The sequence below is a fragment of the Leuresthes tenuis genome, unplaced genomic scaffold, assembly GCF_036924035.1.
Source record: "Leuresthes tenuis unplaced genomic scaffold, fLeuTen1.0.hap1 SCAF_16, whole genome shotgun sequence".
Classification (NCBI taxonomy): Eukaryota; Metazoa; Chordata; class Actinopteri; order Atheriniformes; family Atherinopsidae; genus Leuresthes; species Leuresthes tenuis.
The window spans coordinates 14,227,932-14,253,056 of NW_027325370.1; the positions used below are offsets into that span (position 1 = coordinate 14,227,932).

The window sequence follows — 25,125 nt, forward strand, 5'->3', positions numbered from 1 at the left end:
GCAGTGTATCACAGTTGATGAAATATTTTAAAATCTCAGGGCTCCTCTGGATATATTATAAAGGCACATTCAGAAAGTACAGATACTGTATTACAAGTAAATATTACACCCCAGACCTTTCTATGGTAGCTAATATTATGTTGTATTACCAAACAATGCACATAAAGTATAAAATGTCAGCATAATAGATTCTGTAAATGTGTGTCACTATGTTGTTTCCTCATTATGCTGTTTCCTCATTATCATAGCTGATTTATTGACATGTAACAACACTTAGATATTATAGCTGACTAAGATAGGGCTGATTTTCCTTTTTATATATACAGTTTGATTGCTTAACTTCCTGTATATTAATTCACTTTGTTTTATAGATTTTATGACCTACCAACACACATAATTTCATAATCGTTTTTTAAAGTCCTATCAAACTCTGATCAAATAACTGTCAGGTAAATGCAGTGGAGTGTAGAGCAAATGCTACCCCCCTCTGATATGTTGTGGGGTCCAAATGGAAGTGGGGTCCAAGTAGCATAAAATGTTATACATTTAAGTGAAGCACCTTGTTTGACTTTTTAAGAGGTGAATCTATTTCAAAGTAAAATATCCTAATCTGGGAGTTGTTGTTTCACTTTGTCCGTTGGAGGAAAGCAGCATTTTTGAAAGTTTAGTAGTTTGATGTGGACTAACATCATAAACAAAGATGCTTGCTGTAATTCCTAAATGTTCTTCTCAATTATCCTGAACCAAACAGTGGTCTGCTTGGAGTTTTGTGTTTTTAAACATGTATAATATGTTGTGATGTGAGAAATATCCAACAGTCCTTGAAGGTTCCAAAAGTTTCTCATGCGGCACGGTCGCCCCCCTTCACCTCCGCCCCTTAAAACACAAAACGCACCATGCCTCCTCCCCAACATACACTCTAACACAAGCACACACATGCAAACGCACACGCGCATTCCAGCAGGCGGAGTCCGTGACGTGCCGAGCCGTTTGTGAATGAGCTGCAGAGCTGTGCTCACCTCTCAGAGCGAAGTCCCAGCCAAACCGAGGAGTGGAGAAAAGAAGGAAAAGTTTTCCAAATGGATTTCTTTGGTGGAATCAGACATTTATTATTTTCATATGTACTCATTAATGGCATTTTCATTACTTTACAAACCAAAGAAGGTCAGTATATATATATTTTTAAAGTTAATTCCAAAACAGCTTGCTACATTAAATATTTCTGTTTAAGTGAGGGGAAGCACGCGTTCCATGCGGAGAAACTACTTGACATAACTTTAAAAGCATGAAATGTTCTCCTTTCCTTTTGTAACAGCCATACACTACTCCAGACTCTTGAGCTATTTAATGAAAACGTTTTATTTGAGTAAAAATGTCTGTTTTAGATGTCTAGTCTAAATTTGGATAGTGAGCGGAATTGAAAGTTTGCTGGCTGTGCGCTCCCCTAAACTTCTTAACACCAGCAGGTGAACACTTGAAATAGTTTGTCGCACTGCAATCTTTTTCCTTCAGAATGAGTCGTTTTATTATTATATACAATGTTTTTTTATATATATATATATATATACCTAGTTCAGCATCCTGATACGCAAGCATATCAAAGTTCGCCAACCTCATTCACAACTTATACAGGAAGCATTTGGGACCTTTTGTAAATTAAACGAAAAACAATTGCATGAGTCTGGCGAAATTAAGTTTGACATTATAGATACAGCGCATATTATTTTCTTAAAAGTAGAAGCTGGGGGATTTTCTTCTGTTCCAAAGGAAAATGGTTTCTTTTCTGATTTTTCTAAAGCTGCCTTCTGGTTTACTGACATTATTCCCTTGTCTCCACAGAGGTGCTTTTGGATATGAGGGCAACAGGAGGAGAACTTGGCTGGCTGACATGGCCCTTAGAACAGGGCGACAGACGTGGGGTGAGTATCACTCAGGCTTCTCCTCCAGCTCCCACGTTTCTAGTTGGAATTTGCCTTAGGATAAACCAGCATGGAGAAAATGTGCACGAAGTGCTCGGCTATGCTGAGAGCCTCCAGCACGAAGCACGTGACCCTCTGACTTGAGCAAATGCTGAGTGGACCCTGTTTGTGCACATGACAGTTTTCGATAAAATCTGGCAGTGAGAACCTGCTTGAGTATGGGTATGAGAAGGAGTGCAGGGATCCTCTCAGGAGTTGCCTTCAGAGCATGTCGGGGCTGCACCAAAGCTTAGGCAGTTAGAATAGCTTCTAGCTCTGAGCTGGGAATACTTGTGGCTTCTTGTGGTTTCAAGGCTTCAGTTCCAGAATTCTATGTTAGAGAGCAATTAACTTTTAAAGTTTGCAGCATGTGGTACCTCTTTTTGGAGAGGAGGGGTTTCAGGAGGAGCCAATCAGTCAGAGCTTCCTTTTCCTTACACCACGCGAAAATATCTACATTTAGTGATGCCTCCCAAATGCTGTGGTTATCTCTTTAGCAGTATACCAGAGACATGTGTGCCTTCCACCATCATGCGGTTACAAAGTAATTGACCAGTCAGGCCCATGCAGATTCACTGTAAATAGCCTAATTTCATGTGCTGATGACTCAAAGGCATGTGCAGGCATGCTATTCAATAGCTCACTCCACTCTCTCAAAGAGGTTTTACTACGCTGAAGTTATCTCTGACACTTTCTCCTTTTTCTCCAATATATTTCAGGTGTTTCCATATTTTTTTTCAAGTTTTGCAAGAATGCATTTTTTTTCTCATGTAACTACCATCTCTTATATTGTTCTAAGCATCATGGGTTGCTTATAAAAAATGTCCACCAGCTGTTTAATAGAGGTGTAGAGTCTGCTGTTGTTTGTCAGGTTTATATGAAGAACAACAGACTCAGCCAGCGAAGCACATTCCTTTAATTAATAGCACAGTGGCTACATGCAGAGAGTAAACCACAGCTTCTGCGTCTGTTTGGGCCAGTTGTTCTTCATGAGCCAATTTTATGTTAGAAGTGGCTGTCACTCTTCTCAAACATATTTGCGGCAGCATTTGGTATGCATCCAGCAATCTTATCTGGGGCTGAAGCCAGTGAATGCAAAAAAAAAAACTGAAGGGAAATAATTTAGTATCTTTGCAATGTCAGAAATGCAAATGTCAGTCAGCGGCCTTGAGGTTTGCTGTATTATTATCCTGCAAAAGCTCATAAAGTGGAATTCTGTGTATAGTAAAAAAATGCATTATTGCTGTGAAGGAAAATAAAAGTATTGAGGGGAAGTAATTAGTAATATATGGAGCCATGGGCACCTGCGCACACACACTGTTTTTGCTTCTAGCTTCAGATTACAGTGTCTGAACCCTCACTTGAAATGGTTCCTCCGTTGTTTTGACATCCTTGTAGTTTTGGTTCAGCCCAGCATGGTCAGAAAAACTTACCGCTGGGGAGCTTCTATGTCTAACCTTTTTGGTTTGTGCGGCTTTCTTCCAGTGGGAGGTCGCTCAGAAAACTCTGAATGGCTCTCAGTTTTACACCTACTCCGTCTGCAATGTCGGGGAACGTGAACAGGACAACTGGTTGCGCACCACCTTCATCCAGCGGCGTCCTTCAGCCTCGCGGGTTTTCGTGGAGCTTCAGTTTATTGTGCGCGACTGCAACTCATTTGATGGCGCCTCATTAACCTGCAAGGAAACCTTCAACTTCTTCACGTCTGAGTCAGACGCAGACGTGGGCACAGCCTTCCGCAAGGGCCAGTTTAAGAAAGTGGCCACCATAGCTCCGGATGAGATCACCAGCAAAAATGTAATGAGCATCAACAAAGAGACGCGAGTGGTGGAGAACCTGTCTCGAAAAGGTTTCTACTTGGCCTTTCAAGACATTGGAGCTTGCGTGGCTCTTCTCTCTGTCAGAGTGTACTACAAAACTTGCCCTGCCACGGTAAAGAGCCTTGCATCGTTCCCTGAGACTGTAGCCGGAGGTGAGAACCAGGCGCTCAGGGAGGTGAATGGGGTCTGCGTGGAAAACGCCGACAGTGAGGAGGTGCCTCGCATTTACTGCACTGTAGATGGGGAGTGGGTGGTACCAGTTGGGCTGTGCCAGTGCCAAGCCGGATATGAGGAGGATGAAGACTCATGTCAAGGTAAGGATGTGCCTTTAAATCCTCGGTGCTTCTCTACCCTGAGGCCCTTTTTCTTGTTCAGGCATAAACCAGGAGGCTTTCTCTATAGAGGGTGTTTTCAAAGCACCTTGTACCTTTATTTTAATTACCATAGCTTATAAAACAGATTATATGACAAATATTGATCATAGGTGCTATTATCATTGTTCAGAGGAATTCTCCCCTTGGCTAATACGACTCCTCTATGGAAGGAATGCACGGGCCTTCTTGTACATGTCCTGGCATCATCCCTGACCTTGAAGTGAGAAATGTAGGAAACGTTTGGGATGCAGCTTTGCTTCTAAGATCTGCAAATCTTTGAAATAGTTTTTACAAACACAGTTTACTTCTGCTATAGATCACATCATCATGAGTATCACAAAGACTGAGGTTAGCTTGCTGGGCCAGAAGAGCAAAACCCACCAACAGGCACCAAAAGCACAAAGGGCTCTTACAGAGGACACAACAACAAAACATAGAACACGATATTTCACAAAACACAGCTACATGCCAAAGAGAAAAAGATAACGTAACAGTATTTTAGAAAATGTTTTTTTAATGTCCCTTTTTAAGAAAAAAATAGTTTTACGTTGTGGGTTTTACATTCAGATCCTTTTTTAACTTCAGTGCCTAAAAAGGATCTGAAACTTACAAAAAACAATAAAGAAAAAATAAGTTTGTTTTTTGTAAAGTTGATGTCATTCGGGTTGAAGTTATTGTTTTTAAAAGCAAACAACCTAATTTTCCATTCTGCCGTGAAATATGCCGACATGTTCTTGGAAACTCACTTTTAGTAGCATAAAATGTCAACTGGTCTTCTTTATAGTGTTTTATTTTGGTCACAGTAATGATCAGATTATAAATCCTGTACAGTATTCTGAACGCTGTTTAATGAATATCTTGCTCGAACACTTCATCTTTCACAACACCTCTCCTTGCTCATAACTTATAGCCTGTTGCATCAGGTGATTTCCTGTTCTGTGGTTATCACCCACTGTCTTATCTAGGTATGAGTGTGCTCTGTAGTCCGGCCATAACTCAGGCCTTTGACTTTGTCGTTATGGCGTAGTTTTGTTTTAAGTCCAAGTAAAGAAAGCGTTTATTGTTGTGGGATAGGCCGCCCGAGTGACTGAGAGTGATCAAAGAAGCCAGGGGGCTACTGTACTGTGATAGATTATCATCTTTAAGGCTCATGGGAGGAAAGAGGAGGAGGCAGGATGAAGCTCCTGAGCTTCACTGACTTAGTTCATATCATGCATCACAGAAAACAGAGCCTCCCATTCCCCTCGACTGCATGTTCCCCTTTCTCTCTATACATCCATCTCTTTTTTCTTCTCCCTTTGTTTTCACAAATTTGCTGAGTCTTGTCTCTGGTGTGTGTGTGTCTTTATGTGAACATACAACACAGGCTGGCATGTGAGGGCCTGTTCAGATCTGTTCCATAACTGAACACTTAAAGACTCTCATCAGCCCCGAGTGACATTCCCCCTTCGCTGCTTTTGTTTGTACCCATGCATGATTTGAATAAGTCTCATAGTAACACTTCTAATTGTAATCAAGGGTATACACCTTGAGCTACAGTAAGAAATTGACATGCTGCTTGCTTATTATAGATTTGACTTGCCACCCACTGGCAATTGACCGATAAAAGTGCTGAAGATTTCTGTCAGTACATAATTTTTTGCTACGGAAAAGTGCCGGGTAAGAGGATTGTGGAGGAGGTGGGAAGGAGGAGAGACAGGAAGGATTGAAGGAGAAGTCATCCAAAAGTTAGAGGTTGTGTTTAGAAGAGGGGTGTGATTTTAAAACGGAGAGAGGTGAGGAGCGGAATGCAAAGGTAGGAGAACAATGAAGCGCTGTGTTTCCATACAAGGCCGGCGGATCCCACATCCACCTCCACCTCCTCTCCCCCTTGGTTGGTACATTCCTGATCAGTTTGCTGAGAAGGAGACTCCCAACATTACTCCAGACCTGTGGAATTCCCAGGAGGTGGGAAGAACAGCTCCGGGTCAAGCCCTCACATTAAAATGGCTAAACAAAGAAACCCCCCAAAACTACTAGGATGAAGTCAAATGACAGGTCTGGGATGCATGAGGGCAGTTGCAGATGAAGGTGGAAATGAATCACAGGGCTGCAGAGCAGGGCTAGATGAATGGCTTAGAGGGCTTTAAGAGAAGTATCCCACAGACACACAGTTAATCATTCTCCCTCTTCGTTCCTGTATGGATTGGTGCTTGGAAAGAAACCACAAAACTTTAGCTGTGGTGTTTTTTTCTTATTTAGGTTGAAAGTTTCCATGTTCTGCTGTGTGTTCACTCTGTTTTATTACTCTTCAACCCCATGGGACCTGTTAAGACAGAGATCTGTGACTTCGTCTGGTTTTTGTCTCCATCTCTTCATCAGCTCTCACCACGGTGGTATTTTTGGCCAAGAGATCACTGGTCCATCAAACCTTATTTTTTGGATATTTTTTTTCCCCTTCAACTCTGTTGAGGTTTCTGTATGTGACGCGTGGCGCTCGCCTCTTGGTGGCCGTCGGTGCTCAGACTAACTGCTGAATTGGACAAACAAACTGCAAAGATGAATCACTTAATTTGCTGCAGAGTAGTTACAGAATGTAGTAGCATTTCAGGTTGCAAATCATATCAGGAGGCAGTAGCAAGCACAAAATGGGCTTTTTTTGTTGTGGAAATGTTACAGTATCCTGAAAAGAATTAGAATAACTCTCAAAATAATGCATTAATCATAGGAATTCATCAGAAAGAAAGTGAGCATTGTAAGAGCTGCTCCTAGGATTCATACACAACCACAGTCACTGTATGAGTGATGAGAGAATAACTGAGTTAAGTTCTTATGCAGTTAAATAACTTTGTTTGGACAATGTTTTTTATTGTGTTTCCACCTTTTTTTATTATTGCTTTAACAATCCACAATTTATATTGTTAATCTTAATCTAAGAAGAAAATACAACATAGCTTTCTTTGATTATTTGTTTTTTTGTTTTGTATCCACATCGGATCAGGATGTCCTGGAAAAACATCTGTTTTTTTTCCTTTTGTTTAACAAAAACTCAACTGCAAATTAATCAGTAAGTTGGCTTTTATCCTTGAATAGTTTTTGATTTACTGACACACCCTTCCCTACCCATAATCCACCCTGGCTCAATGTAATTACTGTGCGTCACCTTTCAGAAGATCCTGGGCTTCCCCAACTGGTCCTTGTGTTAGTGCCTAACTTGTCCACCTCATCGGCTGCTGTACAGCCTCGACAAATAGGGTTTAATCCAACATTATGGTTACACAAGGCTCTTTATATAAAGGAAGAGACAGTATGGAATATTTGGTCTTATTGTTGGCTGGTTTGGTGTCTTTTAGAAAATGGCATCTTGGTGGAACAACTGTCGACTGAGTTCCAGTAAAGTTATTACTCCTCTCGCCAAGGAGGTTCCTGTAAACTATTTTCTTTCGCCCACTCCTTCCCTCTGTGCTCGTGTCTCCAAACTCATCTCAGCTGATGCACCAAACAGTGGGTGACTAAGTTGTAGTGTGACTGCACGTTGTGGTGAGTGATTTGTATGGGTAGTAATTGACTTGGGTGTGTTTGAGCTTTTTAAGTGAAGTAACTACTGGTTCTGGTTGCCCTCTTGCTTTTGTGTAGTCTCCTTTGCTCTCCTTTACCCCTCCTTTAGTCTCTGAAGACTATCTATTTTAGCCTCAATTTTCTGCCTCTCATCTTGTATTTATTTGATAGTTTCTTATCTCAACTCATTATTCCCAGGATTATTTTGCAGCCCTCCCAGTGAACTTCTCAAGAGACACAAACTGTTGCACAAGCTGTCCCAAACACAACAAACTGAGAGACAAACAAAAACTTTTTTTTCTCTGTATGTTGTGTTCATGTTGCCCATTAAATCACAGACTGGCTGTTGTTTTTGGCTGGTTTGCAGGTCATGAATATGACACCAATAGAATTTAAACATCCCGTTTCACACGACCCTGATGGGACTATTTAGACTGTGTACACTTCTCGTCTTGCTCCCTGATAAATACTTTTTCTCCTTGACTGACTCGTAAAGATAAATAGAGGCTAAATTAGAACAATGCTGCCAATCAGAGAGTTTTTAGTGGAGAGGAGGAGAAAACAGTTTGTCCCAGTCACATAGTGGTTAAGGCATAAACATTAGCTGGAAGTAAAAAGTAAATCTTAGCTGTCTGTTTTAGTTTTGTTGAGAAGAGATGGTAGGATTTTGATTGTTGATTGTTCACTTAAAAAAAATAAAAATCACCCTTCAGACATGCTAGAAATCAAATGTTTTATGGCTATAATGTGTTCTTTCAATCTGCTTGTACCTCAAACCAGCTGACTTTTTCATAATATCCCCAAACCTTTAAGACGAAGGTCTTTTGCAATTTTAGTTTATCTGATGTTGGGTGTACAAAGACACACGGCACCACTCCTCAAGATCTCTGAGATTTCATTTAGTTGGTTCAAGGTGGATTTCACATAATAGAATCATCTCACTCCTGCAGGATAATCCCTGCAGTGTAATTTTCTGCTCCACCAATTTCCCCTGACTCTTGGTCCCCTTAGCTGGTCTTAGTAAAACTGTAAGCCACAGTCTTATCGAACAACGCTGCTCATTTAGATGCACAGGCTGGATATTATCTCTCTATTTCTTCTTTGGCTCTTGAAAGCCACCGTGATTACTTTGAGTTTGTGGATCTCAGATGTTGTGCCAAGATAACGTTTGCCTTGCAGGCTGAACTTGAGGGAGTTGGTTAGATGAAGAGGGGTTGGGTTTGAGGGCACTTTTAAGTGGTGTCATGCACCATCTTGTTCCACCATCCTTTGTTGCAAATAATAGACAGGCAAAACAATGATGGAAAATCTCGCACAGAGGATATCTGATGGGCTTTTTGACAGAGGATAGTGGAGTCATGGTTTAAAAAGTGTGACCACTGAAGGTCGTGTTGTATCAGAACAACAACAGCAAACATATCAATGGTCTCTCGCTTGTTAGGTGAGTGAAAAAGAAGCTAAAAAAGTTTAAAGAGCAGCACACATCTCCACAAAAATCTTTCACATAAAACATTGCCATTTTATCTGTTGTAAATATAAATGATATTGGATGTTGGAGCTTTTACCAGGTTTTTGTTTCTGTTTTAGCAACTGGTTTCTAAAGTTCTCCCATCAGTTAAATAGGTGAACTTTAACAATTCTTAGCTTGTGAGTGTGTGTGCATTGGTTGTGCTGTGGAGTTGGGACATATTTCCTCTTGGTGACATTCCTGAGCCTCCAGGCTCTGTGTGTATGTGTGTGTTGTGATGGGGGGAGTCCACAGCAATGTGAAGCGCTTTGTATTGTACTGCTGGTGTGTGAGGTCAGCACTTTCCTTCCCCCCCAATCAGTCAGTCCCTCCCCAACACAACACCCAACCTTTGCTGCTAACAGGACGAGCCCACAGCGGAAACCGGAGGTCACCTAATCCCTCGGTGACTCCCCAACTCGTCGGCTCAGGGCTTTTCATTGTCGGCCTGCACTCGGCGGACTTGCTCTGCCGCTTTCTATTTTGTTGTCCTGCCTGATAAGTCATTTTGTTTATTGGTGCATTTGGTCCCGTTTTGGCCACTTCCCCTGTCCAGGAAGCAGACGTCTGTCAGCTTCCAGTGTGCAACCTGTTGGCTTGCAGAGGTGTTGTAAAATTGTGTTGCATTTGTCACCTGGGTGCGTGGAACTGATGAGCAACATGGCGAAACCTGGAAAAACAACGACTCAGTGTGGAAGCTGTGTGATCATGTCAGCCAAGGTTAGCAGAGTAGCTGCATATCTTTACACTTTTTGAGCACCATGTGCTCCTCCTCGACTCCACATTTCACTCCCTGTATCTCTCCTCCTGTCAGTGAGTGGGAGGGAGTCAGAGGAGAAAGGGGATCAGAGAATTTATTGTGTTTGTTAACAACCCCAGATGAAAGCCTGAGTGCAATTGTAAAACAGATGTAATGCCATTACAGCTGCTCCATTGGTCAGCTAATCCTTTTGACTAATGCCCTCAACCCCCTTCCACACACTTCCATCAGCCCCTACACCTTTATTGCCTCCTCCTCCCCTCCTCTACCTCAGTGACCTCTGGATCATGTTTCCAAGTCCACCTCCCCCATCAGAGACCCCCATTGCTCCCACAATCAGGTACCCAAAAATACTAATGGCATGTTGTCACCCTGCATATAAACAAAATGACATGATATATTGCAATTACAACCAAGGTTGTCCAACTTGGGGATGAAAACAGGGGAAGTGTATACAAAGAGGGTACAAATAAAGCAAGACTCGCTCGCCTCCAGAAACGACTGGGGAACTGCTCTGATATAGATCTAGACACTGTGTTTATTTCTTGGTTGGTTTTATTTTTCCAAGATCTTTTTTGCTTGCTGTCTGTACCTCTGAATTTAACCTTTCTCCCTCTTCCTCCTCATCAGCGTGAGCATGTGTTTGTTTTACTTGGCCAATGACTCTGTGTAAAGCCATGCACAGTTTAACTCACAACTACCCTGAGGCAGACATGACCTTTCTGCCTCTTAAAAGCCCCGCGCCGGACTCGATCGTGGGGGCCCCCCTACCACTTACTCCTCATGTCCTGAAGGCGATTTCTGTTGTCAAGCCGCCATGTTACCCATTCATCCATCTATCCGACCATGCATTCATCAATGTCACTATCTCATCCATCTTAACTTCTTCAGACAAACCGGGGAACCCTTCGAGGCTCCTATTCCAGAGCCACTTGGGCTCCCTGAACGTAACAGGCCCCTGCACTCATTCTCAATAAACAAACACAGAGCCACTCGAGGTGCACGGGGGCCTCTCAATGACAAACAGCTCTTTGCTTTGTAACAAGTGGGACGGAAAAATATGGCCAGCCAACCTTTTTTCAAACGTTTTAACTAAGGAGAAGTTGAGAGACATTTGTTTATGAGATCATTCATCTCAGGAACCCCCTTATGGGTTTAGTGCCCGTGTTCATGTTGGGTCAACACATTTTTGCTTCCTTTTTGGTTATTAGTCTGTCTCAGGGCTCTTAGCCTCAGCGCTGGTTCTTCTGTTCGTCATGCTCTCCTGTGCTTCAGTGCTTTGATTGGCTGCTTTAGGAAGGAAGGCTGCGTCAGCCGCATACTTCCTGCTTCCTGTTGTGTCCTGCAACAATCCAGAGCCCCCCCCTTCCACCTTCTCCATGGAACAAGGAAGTTTGCTTTTACTGGACTTTTCTTTTTTGTCGAGGAATCACTCTAGTTAAATACCCCAGCAGAGAGTCACCTACTTCCATTTACTGTCACTGTGACTCATATTCAAGATACACAAACTTCAGAGAGATCTGCACAGAAATTGTGGCTGCACTGAAGGCGCTGTGCTCCTGTTGGGTGGTGTGCACTGGAATGTATCTTGATTATAGAGGCGACACACAGTGTAAGGCCATCATCTCCACAGCCCTGACCACGATGTATTGCACTGTTGCACCAAAAAGAGGCTAGTCCTCCTCTATTCAGTTGCCATGTGGCATTTCAGCTATTCCCATCTGCAATGCTTGTGTGTGTGTATGTTTTTTCTTTTAGCACTTGAATGGCATGACATTCTCCTTGCCTGCTGGTCAGTGGTGAATAGCAATGTTAATGGGTTAGCTGGGAGCCCTTTTAGTGACGACTGGGAGCAGAGAAAGCAGGGGAGGGAGGAATTTGGGGATTACGAGGTGGAGAGGTAGGGGAATGAATCGGGGTTTGAGGCAGCAGCTGTTCGCCCTTCTCAATGCAAGAGTTTGCCCCGGCCTGTCTCTTTTCTTTCTTCAGTCCTCTGCAGGATACAGTACTCCTCTCTTCCTTTCTTAAACCTTCTGTTGCTTCATCCCACCTCTCCTCTGCCTCATTTGCGTTAATGAGTAGCAGTAACTGAAACAGCTGGCCAAGACAGAAAAGAGATGTCGTCAAGAGGGAGGATTGAGTGCCACGTAATCCTATTGGACAAACGTACAAACTCTTAGTGGCTGGGTGTTTTTCTCCCCACCATCGTGTCATGCTCTTCAGATAATACACACCTCCTCACAACAGATCTGCCCCTGCTCTGTGAACCACAGTTAGATGAAAAGCCAAGCTCAGTTGAAGTGAGATTCATGGTCAGTCGAGTAAATCCCCTTGATATGACTTAAATGGAGCTGATGCTAAGTGCTTTCTGTCTTGTGTGTGGTCACTTGTGGCTTCCAAATGAGCTTCATTCACGGGAAACCGTAGACTAAGACAGTATCTATAAGTGAATCTGATATTGTCTTTGCCCTTGACTCTTTTCAGTTCGCCCCTGTTAGAATCTGGGCTGCACGCTGTGTTTGCCTTCGACTTACTGTTTCATTGCTTCTCCCAGTCAATGGCATTACTGTAACTTCTGTCTCTAAATGCCTCATTTCACTTGGCTTGCATGTCCTGTTTTGTCAATGTCTAATTACTGTTTTGCCAAAATTTTCCTCATTTCAAATGTTTGCCTCTTTGCTTATATAGTCCTCTGTCTTCTGTTGTCCTTTGGCCCAGATATTAGCCCTCATTTGCATTGTCAACATCTTCCAACATCTGTCACGAGCTATTTAAACCCTCGAGGCAACCGACATGGAAGGAAGGAAGGAAATGTGTGTGTATAACGTCTATGTGTGCAGCTGAATTGACCAAGCAGAGAGACATGAACAGGTGACAGCCAATGGACATAATCCCTCTCTTGATGCCAGAATATCCACGTGTCCAAAAGTATACTTTGCATACATGTATGTGTATTTTGTGCATGCATTTGGATGTGGGTGTCTGTCTGCAGTGCACACATAAACGTGTGTGCCTGTGGATGAATGTGCAATGATGTGAGGACATGAGCAGCAGCCATCGGAATGCTCTGATGGAGTTAAAGGGGAGCCGTCTCATTTTCACTCTCCTTTATGGCGCACTCTCCAAAATTTCACACCGTATTAAGTTCAGATTTCACCATTGCTATGCACAGCTGGACCTTGTACCTGCATTACTTTATTCTGAGTTAGAAGTGTGAAATTAGGTGTCATCTTATCTTGGCGATACAGTTTCACAGGTCTCGATGTGGGTCTCTGAAAGAAAAAATATAATAGACTTGAGAGTGCCAACGGATGCTTCTCTGGCACTTTACTGATTTCTGTTCCTTCTATTTCCTTTATGCTGCAGCACTAAAAAAACGACTTGCTGTTGTGGAATGTAGGAATACTGGTCGTGTTTGTTGAGACAGAGACGGTACGAAAGCAACAGCAGAGGGGGGTTGGCGGTTTAAAAAGGTGAAGACTAGGAGTGCCAGTAATGCAGCGAGTTTGCATTTTTGTTTCAGGGCTGGGCTCATGTGAGCGGCTTTTTATTTGGAATGGACAGAGTTTTAATGAGTAGAGTCAACACTGAGCAGAGTCTTGCCCATGTTTTCTTCCCACATCTTCATCCCTTGTCTAAACGTGGCCTTTAGCCTTGACATAATAACGTGTCCGCTCAACCTCTCTGTGCCGCGCTCAGAGGTGAAAAGTTCATAGCATTACTGATCTTTCAAAGAAGCTTGAATGATTTGGAGGAACTGGCTTTGCTCTGTGCCATTTGGGATGCTGCCTGGTGTCACTTTTGTTTTTGTTCGGTTGCTCAGTGGTTGCAAATGTCATTTTGTGTTTGCAGAATGTCAGCAAGGCTTCTTCAAAGATAAAGCATCCAATGGCAAGTGTGAGCCATGTCCTGCCAACACACAGGGGCTGGACTCTGGGGCTTTGTCTTGTCCCTGCATGGATGGCTTCTATCGGGCTCCTACAGACCCTATCAGTGGACCTTGCTCAGGTGAGAAATATATATTAAGAGAAATTTGCATCTTAGCTATTAGTGAAATGCTGTTTATGGCCACTTCCATACATGACTTTCCCAGTTTGTACTAAACACAGAGACATTTTGAAAGTGACTTTCTTAGTCTTACAGGATGTGCAGCAACTTTTGATTCGTGCAGATCAGCAGCTATGGTTTCTGACCTCATATATTTCATGCCTAATATGCCCTTTTTAGGACCATAAACTAGACGTTTAGAACCTCTTTATAATAGTATTCTTATTTCTGTCATCTCAGAGGAAAATACTGCACAGTTGGCGTCCTGTGGTTCTCCACTTCCTTCTTTCTAATATTTTATTTTCCTTTCCTTATCTCTCCTTATCAGGCCTCCCCTCCGCCCCTCAAGATCTTGTGGCCACCACAACACAGCTCTCTGCAGGAAAACTCCTCCTGTCCTGGAAGGCCCCTGAAGACACCGGAGGCCGAAACGACATCACCTACAGCGTTGAATGCCAGCGTTGCGAGGGTATCGAGTGCCAGCCTTGCGGAGAGAAAATCCGCTATGACCCATCCAGCACAGGCCTGACTGACACCAAGGTGTCAGTGAGCGAGCTGGATGCTCACCTCAACTACACCTTCATCGTGGAAGCGCATAGTGGTGTGTCGCAGTTTGCTAGTCAGGCAACGCCACGGGCTCACAGTCTGCCTCCCTCTATCACTCTGACTACATCCCTGCACTACACAGGTGAGCACTGCTGATATGAGACAGTGGGGTGACGCTATCTGTGCTGCTGTAATAACAGATGCTATCTACAAGGTAGTGACAGTGCTGCAAGTCAAATCTTGCTGCAGGAAGATGATGAATTGTGGCTGTAGTGTAAATCTTTTTTAAGGTTTTCACATCACAAAAATACATCACGTGTTCTCTCTCCACTGTCTTCAGATCCACCCAAAATTACCACTATGCGACTGGTTGAACGGGCCCCCACCAGCTTGTCCCTTTCGTGGGACGTGTCCCCTCGATCACGGGTCCAATCCAGGCCCATCCGCTATGAACTCACCTACCGCAAGAAGGTGCGCCACTCTCATTTGATCATTTGCAGTGCCTTGACATTAAAGAGTTGATTTTATGTGGTTGTTGCCAAAGTACATGTTTAAACTTGCAATGAGTTATGCACTATATAAATATGTAATTTGGTATGATAGGCATGACAATTCAGTGGCACATAGAACTATTTTAACTTCTGAGCTCCTGATCTGATTATTATCCAGAAACAGAAACCACAGCCTGGCTTTGTCACACTAAAGAGCAACTTGTCCCACTAATTTAAAAGTGGAAATTGACTATGCCCTCTGACCTCAGCAGTAACCCTGACCTCCCTTCCTCTCCCTCCCAGGACGATAACCTGGATGTGACTACCTACACCGTGCTCATACTGGAGAAGAACTCTGTAAAAATCAGCGATCTGGACCCAGGCACAGCCTACCTCTTCAGGGTTCAGGCCCTCAGCAGTGATGGCAGCCCTGGAGGCTCCAGCATGGAGGAACAGTTTGAGACCTTGTCTGATGGTACATAAGGGACTAACAGAAGAAAAATATACTAGCTGTGATCAGGAATGGCATCTCTCCTAAGTGTTGCTTGCTTCTTTTTTTCAGGACATCATCCTCCTAACAGGACTGCTGTTATCCTCGCTGCAGCAGTTGGAGGAGCGATCATGTTGTTCATAGTGGTCATAATTCTGCTTCTGCGCAGACGGTGAGTGACGGCCCACTCTGCTGCCATCCTTGTCTTTCTGTTCTGTTATTCTCTCACAATGCACTGTTCTCCACAGCTTTTCCCTATCATTCTTCTGGCCTTCCTTTGTGGATCCTCCAAGTGGCCTTTGCATTCACTCTCACCTCACATCTCGCTTTCTCTCTTCCTTTAGCCTGCTGTCTCTTTCTCTTTATCTGGATCTGTGTCCCAGTACTCACCAGGGAGGAATTTGTGTTGAATGTGTCTTGTCATTGCTCAGTGGTTACATTCTAGTGAGTGTTGGGGCCTTTGAAAGGAAATTAGCCCAGAGTGGCACATTGTTGATGATAAGAGGCGCTTGGTTCTTTCTATACCAGGCCACAGACACTTTGTAGAGGTGACCTGGGTCTGTACTGTAGCAGATTGTAGCTAGCCTGTCCAACCACCTCCTGCCTGCTTTCAGTCTTTAAACTGTCTTGGCAAACACAGTCTATCACCAGCCTTTATCAAAGGGCCGCTTCTGTCTGAATGGATGCATTGCATCAGTGTCTGGATGCTTTTGTAAGCTTAAAACATCCAGAGAAATGGTTACAAAGGTTGCTATTTGCTATTGATATTAGTGGTTGGATGATTTAAAGACAAGTCCACTTGTTTTTTTCATAGTTGGGCATTAATTGGCAGCTGTATTGTCTTTTTATTCAGGAGAAGAAACTCTCACACCAGGCAGGGACCAGAGGACACTTACTTCTCAAGCCCAGGTAAAAAAAATAGAAATGAATAAAAGAGTTCTCTGATCTTGCAGTCTCACTTTATTTGATTTGTTTTATTCACTTGTTAACACCCAATTATGTTTGTTTTCCCCACAGAGCAATTAAAGCCGCTGAAGACCTACGTGGATCCACATACATATGAGGACCCCAACATAGCTGTTCTGAAGTTTGCCACTGAAGTCCACCCAAGTCACATAACCAAACAGAAAGTCATTGGAGCTGGTGAGTGACAACCCTGCTGAGACAATCTGTTGTGGGGCTTAACTCAGAGATGTTGAAAGATCTTTCCAATCCCCAAATTCACTGTTTATATTGTGCATTTTCCACTGCTTAGCAGACTGACTGACAGTGGTTACTTTGGTGAGATTAACATATATCTGTCTGTGTTCTCACACAACAAGTTGAGACACTTTTTTGTTGTGGGGCAACTCCTGGCTGTGGGATCGATGTGTTTTGGCAGAAGTTGACAGAAACATTATATAAAAGAAATTTCTGCAGCAGTGTTTTGGAGAGATATCAGAGCACCTTCCCGTGCCTTGCGCAAGCTTTTTTGCTGAGGACACGTTTATTCAAGTGCGACCACCTTTACCCTTTGAACCGGCAGCCTGTTTCAACCCCCAGCTCCCATGACCACATGCCCCCCTTTCTTCTCACGTGACAGCTGATTCCCAGGCTCCCACACCACAGGCCATCTACCAATTACACAATGTAGACTCTTTTTCTCTCAACACCAATCCAAAACACACCTTTGTTGGAGCACCTCAGGCTAAACAGCCACAAAGACTTCCTCATTTTCTTTATGTTGCACAGCCAAGCCCTGCAGCTAGAAACTTAAGAGGACATATCATACACGCACACATTTGATATCTATTTTCTAAATCAATCGTTACAATAATAATAATGTTTTCCTGCAGGGGAGTTTGGTGAAGTGTACCGGGGTATTCTGAAGGTGCCAGGGAGGAAAGAGGTGGCAGTAGCTATAAAGACCCTAAAGCCAGGCTACACAGAGAAACAGAGGCAGGATTTTCTGAGCGAGGCCTCCATCATGGGCCAGTTCTCGCACCAGAACATCATTCGACTGGAGGGGGTGGTCACCAAATGTAAGGATTTCTGTGAGTTTTGTATTTTTAAAATCTTTTCACAAATTTTATCCCCTTGCCTGTTTTGGAACAGATCAGACTCATAATTTGTTCTCTTTTTGTGCAGTTAAACATGCTATGATTGTTACTGAATACATGGAGAATGGAGCACTGGATAGGTACCTGAGGGTAAGTCGGTCACATTTGTCACAATGCAAACCTTTTTTATTGTCCCGTCCAAACCTGTAAAGTCAATGTTTTTTTGTTGTTAGTCTGTATTTTGTTTGATCAGAGCTCAATATAACAGAACTTATCTTATTTTCTCCCATCAGGACCATGATGGAGAGTTCTTGTCCTTACAGCTGGTCGGAATGCTGCGCGGCATTGCTGCTGGCATGAAATACCTCTCTGACATGAGCTACGTGCACCGTGACCTGGCTGCCCGCAATATCCTGGTCAACAACACCCTGGAGTGTAAAGTGTCTGACTTTGGCCTGTCCCGAGTACTGGAAGACGATCCTGAGGGGACATACACCACAAGTGTGAGTACATATGTCTTTCCTGAAAACTTCCGCCATTAAGATTTACCTCAGTCACACGAGGAGTGAGATGTAGTGGGGTGTTTCAAACCTTTAATGTGGATCTTTGATTTTTATTGATTTCTTTAACTCAATTGTTTTTTTTTAACAGGGAGGGAAGATTCCCATTCGCTGGACGGCTCCTGAGGCAATAGCTTATAGGAAGTTCACCTCAGCAAGTGATGTGTGGAGTTTTGGCATTGTCATGTGGGAGGTGATGGCATTTGGTGAAAGACCTTACTGGGACATGAGTAACCATGAGGTAAGTTTATTTATTTTTTAATATCACTTTGAAAACTTTTTGACATTTTTTTAAGAAAGTTACAAGTGAGAGCAAGTGATAATATGTCACCTGATAAACTACTTTCAGGTGATGAAGGCTATCAATGAGGCTTTCAGGCTGCCTGCACCTATGGACTGCCCCTCAGCTGTCTACCAGCTGATGCTGCAGTGCTGGCTTCAGGATCGCTCCAAGAGGCCACGCTTTGGGGATATCGTCAGCTTGCTGGACAAGCTGCTCCACAGCCCAGAATCCCTGAAGGCCATCGCAGACTTTGACCCACGGTAAGATTTATTTACGTATCAGACAAAGAGCTCATAATGCATATTTTTCTAGTTCTGAGTCTACATCCCGGACTAGCTGCCACTGTCAACACTCAGTTCTTGGAAACGAACCTGTAACCAAAACCCATTCAAACAGCTCATATAAATTCAGCTTTTAGTCTCACTCCTTTTGATATATTTCACAATCCTCTCTTTTATCAGTTTATGTGGCATAAAATCCTGACAGTAAGCATCGAAAAGGGGGAATTTGAAAAGAGAAATGAGGCTGCATTGATTTTTTTAATGATCACACTCTGCTATGCAGCAGCCAGAGTTGAAGATTTATGTCACACTCAAAAAAAAAAGATGACTTCACTAATGTGAGATGTACTTGGTATGAGCTAAAAACTTGACTTCATTGGTTTTACATTTAAGCCTTTGCAAATAAAAACCCCAGAAAGAAAAACAAAATACAGCTGCAAGTGCACTCAACTCTAAACCTTTTCTTTGAGACTGCACGAATGCATATTTTCTCTTTTGTGAGAGAGTATTAACGGCAGAAACAGTGAGAAAGGACAAAAGATTGTCATGCTCCAATTTTAATTAGTTCTCACTCTGACTCCCTTAACCGGTTTTTATCACCAACTGGTTTCCTGCTTAGTAATTACAGGGATTTGTCATCTGCTGTTGTTGTGGGAAAGCCTGTTGATTGTTATCATTTGATCTACATTTTTTCGGTAGCGTATCCATCCGCCTGCCCAGCACCAGCGGCTCAGATGGTTCTCCCTTCAGGTCAGTGTCAGAGTGGCTTGAGTCCATCAAGATGAACCAGTACAGTGAGAACTTCAGCCATGCTGGAATCATCACCATGGACCAGGTCCTGCAGATGAAGAATGAGTAAGTCTGACATTTGACATTCAGTTTTGGTGGCAGAACATTATAGGAGAACTTACTTTATGTGCTTGCATGTTCTTGGCAAAAAGGAAGAAATTTAGTTTGTTAACCAATATGTTGCACAAAGAGATAAAGCCTGTCATGGCCTTCTGTGGCAGTTTATACATTTGTTTTCCTATAAATGTTACTTTTTAACAGCCAGCTGAATAGTTTGCACACAATATAATCTCTAACCTCGGTTACAACTTGAGAAATGTTTGAGACGGAAAATGTAATGAAGGGAAGGAGCTGGAGTAGGCTCATTTGTGGTAGGCTGGTGGTGGTGGCTTGTGGTGGCTACAGCTCTTATTCTGCTTTGCTCTCCCCATTCTTTCTCCCATCCCTCCCTTCACCCACACAGACTAGCTGCCCTGGGCAGCACTTTTGCTTGAGCCCCCAAAACCAACGGCTTTGCCTTTTTAGGTCAAAGGCCTTTTGTGGCTTCTTCAGTGTTAAAGGGAAAGGAGAGAATAGCCCGTGGAGATTAAGGACCTGAAATAAATGGGCGTGATTTGAACGTCTAGAAAGACTTAAGAGGTGTGCTCAGAATGTACCCCCTGAAGTTATCCTCAAGGCAATTAGATCTTCCAAGATGTGTAGTAGTGCTTCAAGAAGTAATTTAACCAATCTAACTCATCCTTTTGGGGAAAAAAAACTCAGTGAAGCACATAATATAAGGTTGCTTTGTAACAAAAACGAAGGCCTGAGCATTTTCTTACCACATGACCAGCCAAACAGAAGCCCCACCCTCTTCTGCCATTGTACATATATGTCACTTGCTCTTGATCTTGAGAAGATGGGCAGACTCTAAAGCCTGGACAAACTCTTTTGAAGTGTTTGTCATACAGTATGGTGTGATTTCATGGCCCCATGTTTCCCTCTCAGGGCATCTGGTAGCACTCTCAGAAAACCACCAGATATTTACGATCCCCCTCTGCTTGCCAGACAAGTGATTCATGGTCAACAGGGAGAATCCTCGTTAAGTAATTAAGGCTGTAATTAAAGCTTTAGGGCTGGTGTGTATGCAGGGCCTTCGCAGGTTTGGATCACATGCTTGTGAAGAGTGAAACCCCCGGTAAAATCCTTTATTGTCAAATACGAAATAAAACTTTGACTGATTAAAAACTTGCAGAGCACCCCACCTATCTGATCTGGTTCAAGTAAGACTTGAATGCCTTTAGTTCCATGCTGACATTTCATCACACTGAATGAGTGATTGCTTCAAGGCTTGAGAGACAGGAAGGATGTATGTGGAAAGGGTTGGAACAAGGCCAGAATGAGAATCAATGCATCTCCTCTTAAACACTGTCATCTCTCTCTTACACAGGGATATCAAGAACATCGGGGTGAGACTGCCAGGCCATTTGAAAAGAATAGCTTACAGCATCTTGGGTTTAAAGGACCAGACCAGCACCCTGAGTGTGTTTGCAGTGTGATCCTTACGACGGAGGGAGTTAAAATCAGGCACTGCAGCAGGCAGCCCTTTGAACTCTATGCTGAGCTGGAGCAATACTGCAGGGACGGCTTTGGATCAACAGAACCGAGAGAACTGTGCCATCCTGTGGGCCGGATTAATCAGACTGACTTACTATACATTTGTAATTTCTTCATCTTTCACACAGGATATGGAGCAGATACACCACAATAAATGTATCAAGTAGACTCTGTATATCTAAATATCTATTTTTCTATTATACATGTCTTCTTTACAGATACGATTTATTGTTTGTGCATTATCTTTTATTTTCCATTCCTGCTTCATAAAAGTCAACAATCAACCTGCTTCAGCTTTACAAAATTGTACCCTGAGTTTGTCACAGACAGTGTCAAACACATGAGAAGCACAGGATGTGGGAGCAGCAAAGTCCAGCTGTGGTTCAGATTGTGGTTTGATATCACACAATCTCCCTTTAACTGGCACTTTGCTCCATTTCCTGTCAGACCAATGAGGGCAGAGCATCAAGAGGTCTGAAATGAGCTAGAGCTGGTCCAGAGTTAGAGAGACGGGACCTGGTATTGTTACATGCCTCCTGCCGGCTCTGTGCAGAAATGAAGCTATACTCTTATGAGTGTTCATGTGGAAAAAGAGACATGTATACGGACATGTATAAGGTACTCTGTGTAAAGATTCACGTTTTCTATTTTTATTCCTTGTTTGTGTTTTTGCAGTAACCAAAAGCCTTTTGATTAAGAACTTATGACATTGTAGCACTTGGATCAAGTATAATTTTACTTCTTTTGTCTCGGAATTGTAAAAAAAAAAGGGCAATTACACTCAAAAACTGAACTAAATGAAATTGTGTTAATGGAATAGGTTTTAATTTGAAGCAATGAACAGAGAAGTGGTAAAAATGCAAAAAACCCTAAAAAATGGTCACTGATATGATATCTTAACATCTGTTTGGTTTGGTTTGGAATTTCGAAGTTTCATTTATTTTTTAAAAAGCTTTCCAAATATTCAGTCATGATGCTGTAGGTCTGAGTAACATGTTGACATTTATATACATTTTAAAGTGCCTCTTTGGGGAAGATTAGCAACCTCTGTCTCTTGTGTAGTGTGTTGTGTAAATTAGACCCCCGGTGCTCTTAAATGATGACTGCAAATCTTTGTGTTACTGATGTACACCTCCCTTTACTTGAATTTTCACTGTATTGTTAATTGTATGATTATGTTGTAGCTTATAGACCCATTTTTGGAAAAGGGATCTCTTTTTTTGGTATTACTCTGGTTTATCGGTTGCAGTTACATTTTGTACATTTTGTATGATTTCCAATATTAATCATTTAGCCAAACTGGTTAATTTTCCAAGTTCACTCCACTTCCCAAAGCAATGTCTCCTACTTTTGCTGCCTTTCCAAATTTGTTGTGTTCCTACATCAAAGAGCAAACTCCTTTGCAAATTCTTTCCTTTTTGCCTATTGTTTTATATTGTATTTAATAGCCTATTTATTTTTTAACTTTTATTTATTCATCCTGATAAACACTGAGCTGGGTTTATAATTGGAGGTTGCTCATAAATTCTCAAAAAAAAAAAGCTCTATTCCTCTTTGATTCCTGAACTGTTCATACCTGAGACTGCATTTGCAAAATAAAGTCTTAAATTGAATTTGGCAAGGTTTGTTTGTTTCTGTCACACAAAATAACAAAGGAAAGCTTTATTTATCATTCATATGGTGCCAGGATGTTTATACTTCCCACAAGAATGTGCCTGTATGTTGCTGGGAGGTTTTAATTCCAGAAAGGGAACCTGTAATAAACACTTGAGTCTTTACCTCTTAGAAGCTGATGTCTGAGCAAGCAAACCCCCCCATGCTTTTACAAAATACAAAACTTGCTCAGTCAGCGAATATTGAAAATGTTTTAATAGATTTAGATGTGCTAATCAAATCAACCATGAAATACTTGTATATAAGAAGATATCCGATTTAGCCATGATGTTTGAATTAATCAAAAACAGATCAGACTCAGATTTGCTAGATGACAATGGGAAGTAACCACCAAACTTGGACTTTCCTGTTGCATCTGAGGTCAGAGATGTACAGTGCAACAGCCCCATACATTGGAATACAAGGAGACAAGAAGCAAACTGTTGCTTTGTCAAGGTGTGACACACAACTCGTCCTCTTCACATGCCCATACATGCTCCAGAAATGCTTGAAACGAGGTAAACATTAGATTTTAGGGCAAATAACTGCATGATTTTGCACTCATTTTGACTTCTTCTGAGCAGTAGGAAATAATTCCTTCTAACTTTCATAATCTCAGCCGTTTTTAACTACTAAAAGTTATTATGATAATGATGGCTTCAAGTAATGTGACCCAGTAAGTCATGACAGTTAAAAATGAATCTATTAGAGTTTCAATACACTCAACATGTCTGTAAACACCCTTTTCATGCACGCTTGACATGTCTGCCTTGTGGAAAAAGTTATCTTGTGCAATAAGAGCTTTTTTGTTGCTTCTCTGACTTTCTGACTCCTCCCATTTCTTGTCCTATATGCATTCATCATTATCATTTCCAGCCGAATGATGGGCAAAACTTACAGAAACGCAGCAGAATCTAAATTGAATAATTTCACGTTGGCCCTGTATCCAAACAAGAAAGGGGAGTGTTGTTTAAGGTACTGCTGAGTCATGAAATATGAACCAGAAGAAGGTTCAGCTGTGAGTAATGCATCTATTCATTTGAGGGTTTATTTCATGCCAGAACACAGCACAACTATTTATTAAACCATAAGACAGGTTTTACAAATCTGTCATCTGCATGGCAATTATGTGAGCTCTCAAAGCAACCATCAAAAAAAAAAATAAAAACGTTCATTTTTAAAGTAATTCACCAGGAATGTATCCCTGTGTTTATGTGATTGACCAAGTTGGGTTCAGCTTTATACTGGACAGCCTCTGCTGGCGCTCTTGTGCTTTTGGATTGGCCCCTGTCAAATAAATTAGAGGGTGATGTTATTTTCTACACAGTCAGTCTGAACATGGCTGTAGAGTTAGTGTGTCAGTCTACACCCTGACAGTAAAAGATTATCCTGATCCCGACACTCAGCCACAACAAACTAAATAAAATCAATGGAATTCACTTCTCCCATTACCAGTGTTTGAACAGTTTTTTCTCTCATCAGTAAACCACTTAAACGTACAGAGGGCAGAGGTCACAAATTATATTTGGTACCCTTTAATGCATGACCTTCATGGGAATGCAGCGTGGCAGCAGGCTAGGCAGGACAGCAAGTCAATTTTAGTGTCAAGTGTTGTATCGGTGGTATGTTACATCAGTTTAGTTTTTCATATTTTAAGACTCACACCTGCGAATGACAGTGAACATATAACCATTCAAGAATCCAACAAGTCCATACATGTAATGTGCTCACTCTTATTTTTACCTCAACTGAGTGAGCTTGTCTTATCTCTCTGTTCAAATTTAGCTGTGACAAGGAAATCTCTGGCACCTTACATTCTGAAAATGATCAGCTTTGGCTGATTGTTGCAAGTTACAGAGTCATAAATGCATAAGATAAGAGCCACCCACCAAAAAGAGGAATGACTATTTTTAGATTAGATTAGATTAGATTCAACTTTATTGTCATTGCACAGAGTACAAGTACTGACACAACGATTGAAATAATCTGATAAGAAGCAACAAAAAGGCCAACACAGACAGAGCATGGGAACTTGGATCTGCCATCGAGTCCCTCATGAGTCTTTGTCCTTGACTTCCAGCTGGCTGTATGTTCTTGCCCCTGTTAAACCAATAGGATGCCCAGAAATAGTCCTGGCTTTATGTGGCGACTGTAAACTGAGAGAGTCTTCCACTATTTTCCATCTCCATCCATCCATTCCCTCAGTGTTTCACAGTGTGGTGGACTTTTTTTTCTCTCTCTCTTCTATCCAAGATGGAAAAAGAAGAACAGAGCTGTACAGTTGAGCTGCTGATTGTACTGTTAGGATTTATGCAAATCCTCTTTTGAGTGCATCCAAGTTGAGTTTGGTTTACGTTCCTGTCGTCGGCTGTAATGTGATTATCCTTGCTCAGT

General features: G+C 42.3%; 1 protein-coding gene across 2 annotated transcripts; it reads left to right on the top strand.

Moving 5' to 3' along the window:
• Positions 1-992: 992 nt before the first annotated feature.
• epha2b (eph receptor A2 b) lies at positions 993-22,691 on the top strand. 2 transcript variants are annotated; one of them, XM_072367999.1, is made up of 17 exons: positions 993-1,164; positions 1,840-1,919; positions 3,444-4,092; positions 13,809-13,964; positions 14,332-14,691; positions 14,890-15,020; positions 15,344-15,515; positions 15,603-15,702; positions 16,384-16,439; positions 16,548-16,673; positions 17,366-17,563; positions 17,658-17,719; positions 17,863-18,072; positions 18,221-18,370; positions 18,479-18,672; positions 19,393-19,548; positions 20,912-22,691. In XM_072367999.1, exons 1-17 carry the CDS (start codon positions 1,080-1,082, stop codon positions 21,018-21,020), a joined length of 2,994 nt encoding a protein of 997 aa, XP_072224100.1. In that variant the 5' UTR covers positions 993-1,079; the 3' UTR covers positions 21,021-22,691. The 2 variants fall into 2 exon arrangements, with proteins under 2 accessions (XP_072224100.1, XP_072224101.1); XM_072368000.1 differs by having other exon boundaries at positions 17,366-17,551.
• The last annotated feature ends 2,434 nt before the right edge of the window (positions 22,692-25,125 follow it).

Coding starts and splice junctions, on each gene's coding strand:
- epha2b (XM_072367999.1), top strand. CDS start 1,080: ATGGATTTCTTTGGTGGAATCAGACATTTATTATTTTCATATGTACTC. Junction 18,371..18,478: donor GGGACATGAGTAACCATGAG/GTAAGTTTATTT, acceptor AACTACTTTCAG/GTGATGAAGGCTATCAATGA. Junction 19,549..20,911: donor GTCCTGCAGATGAAGAATGA/GTAAGTCTGACA, acceptor TCTCTTACACAG/GGATATCAAGAACATCGGGG.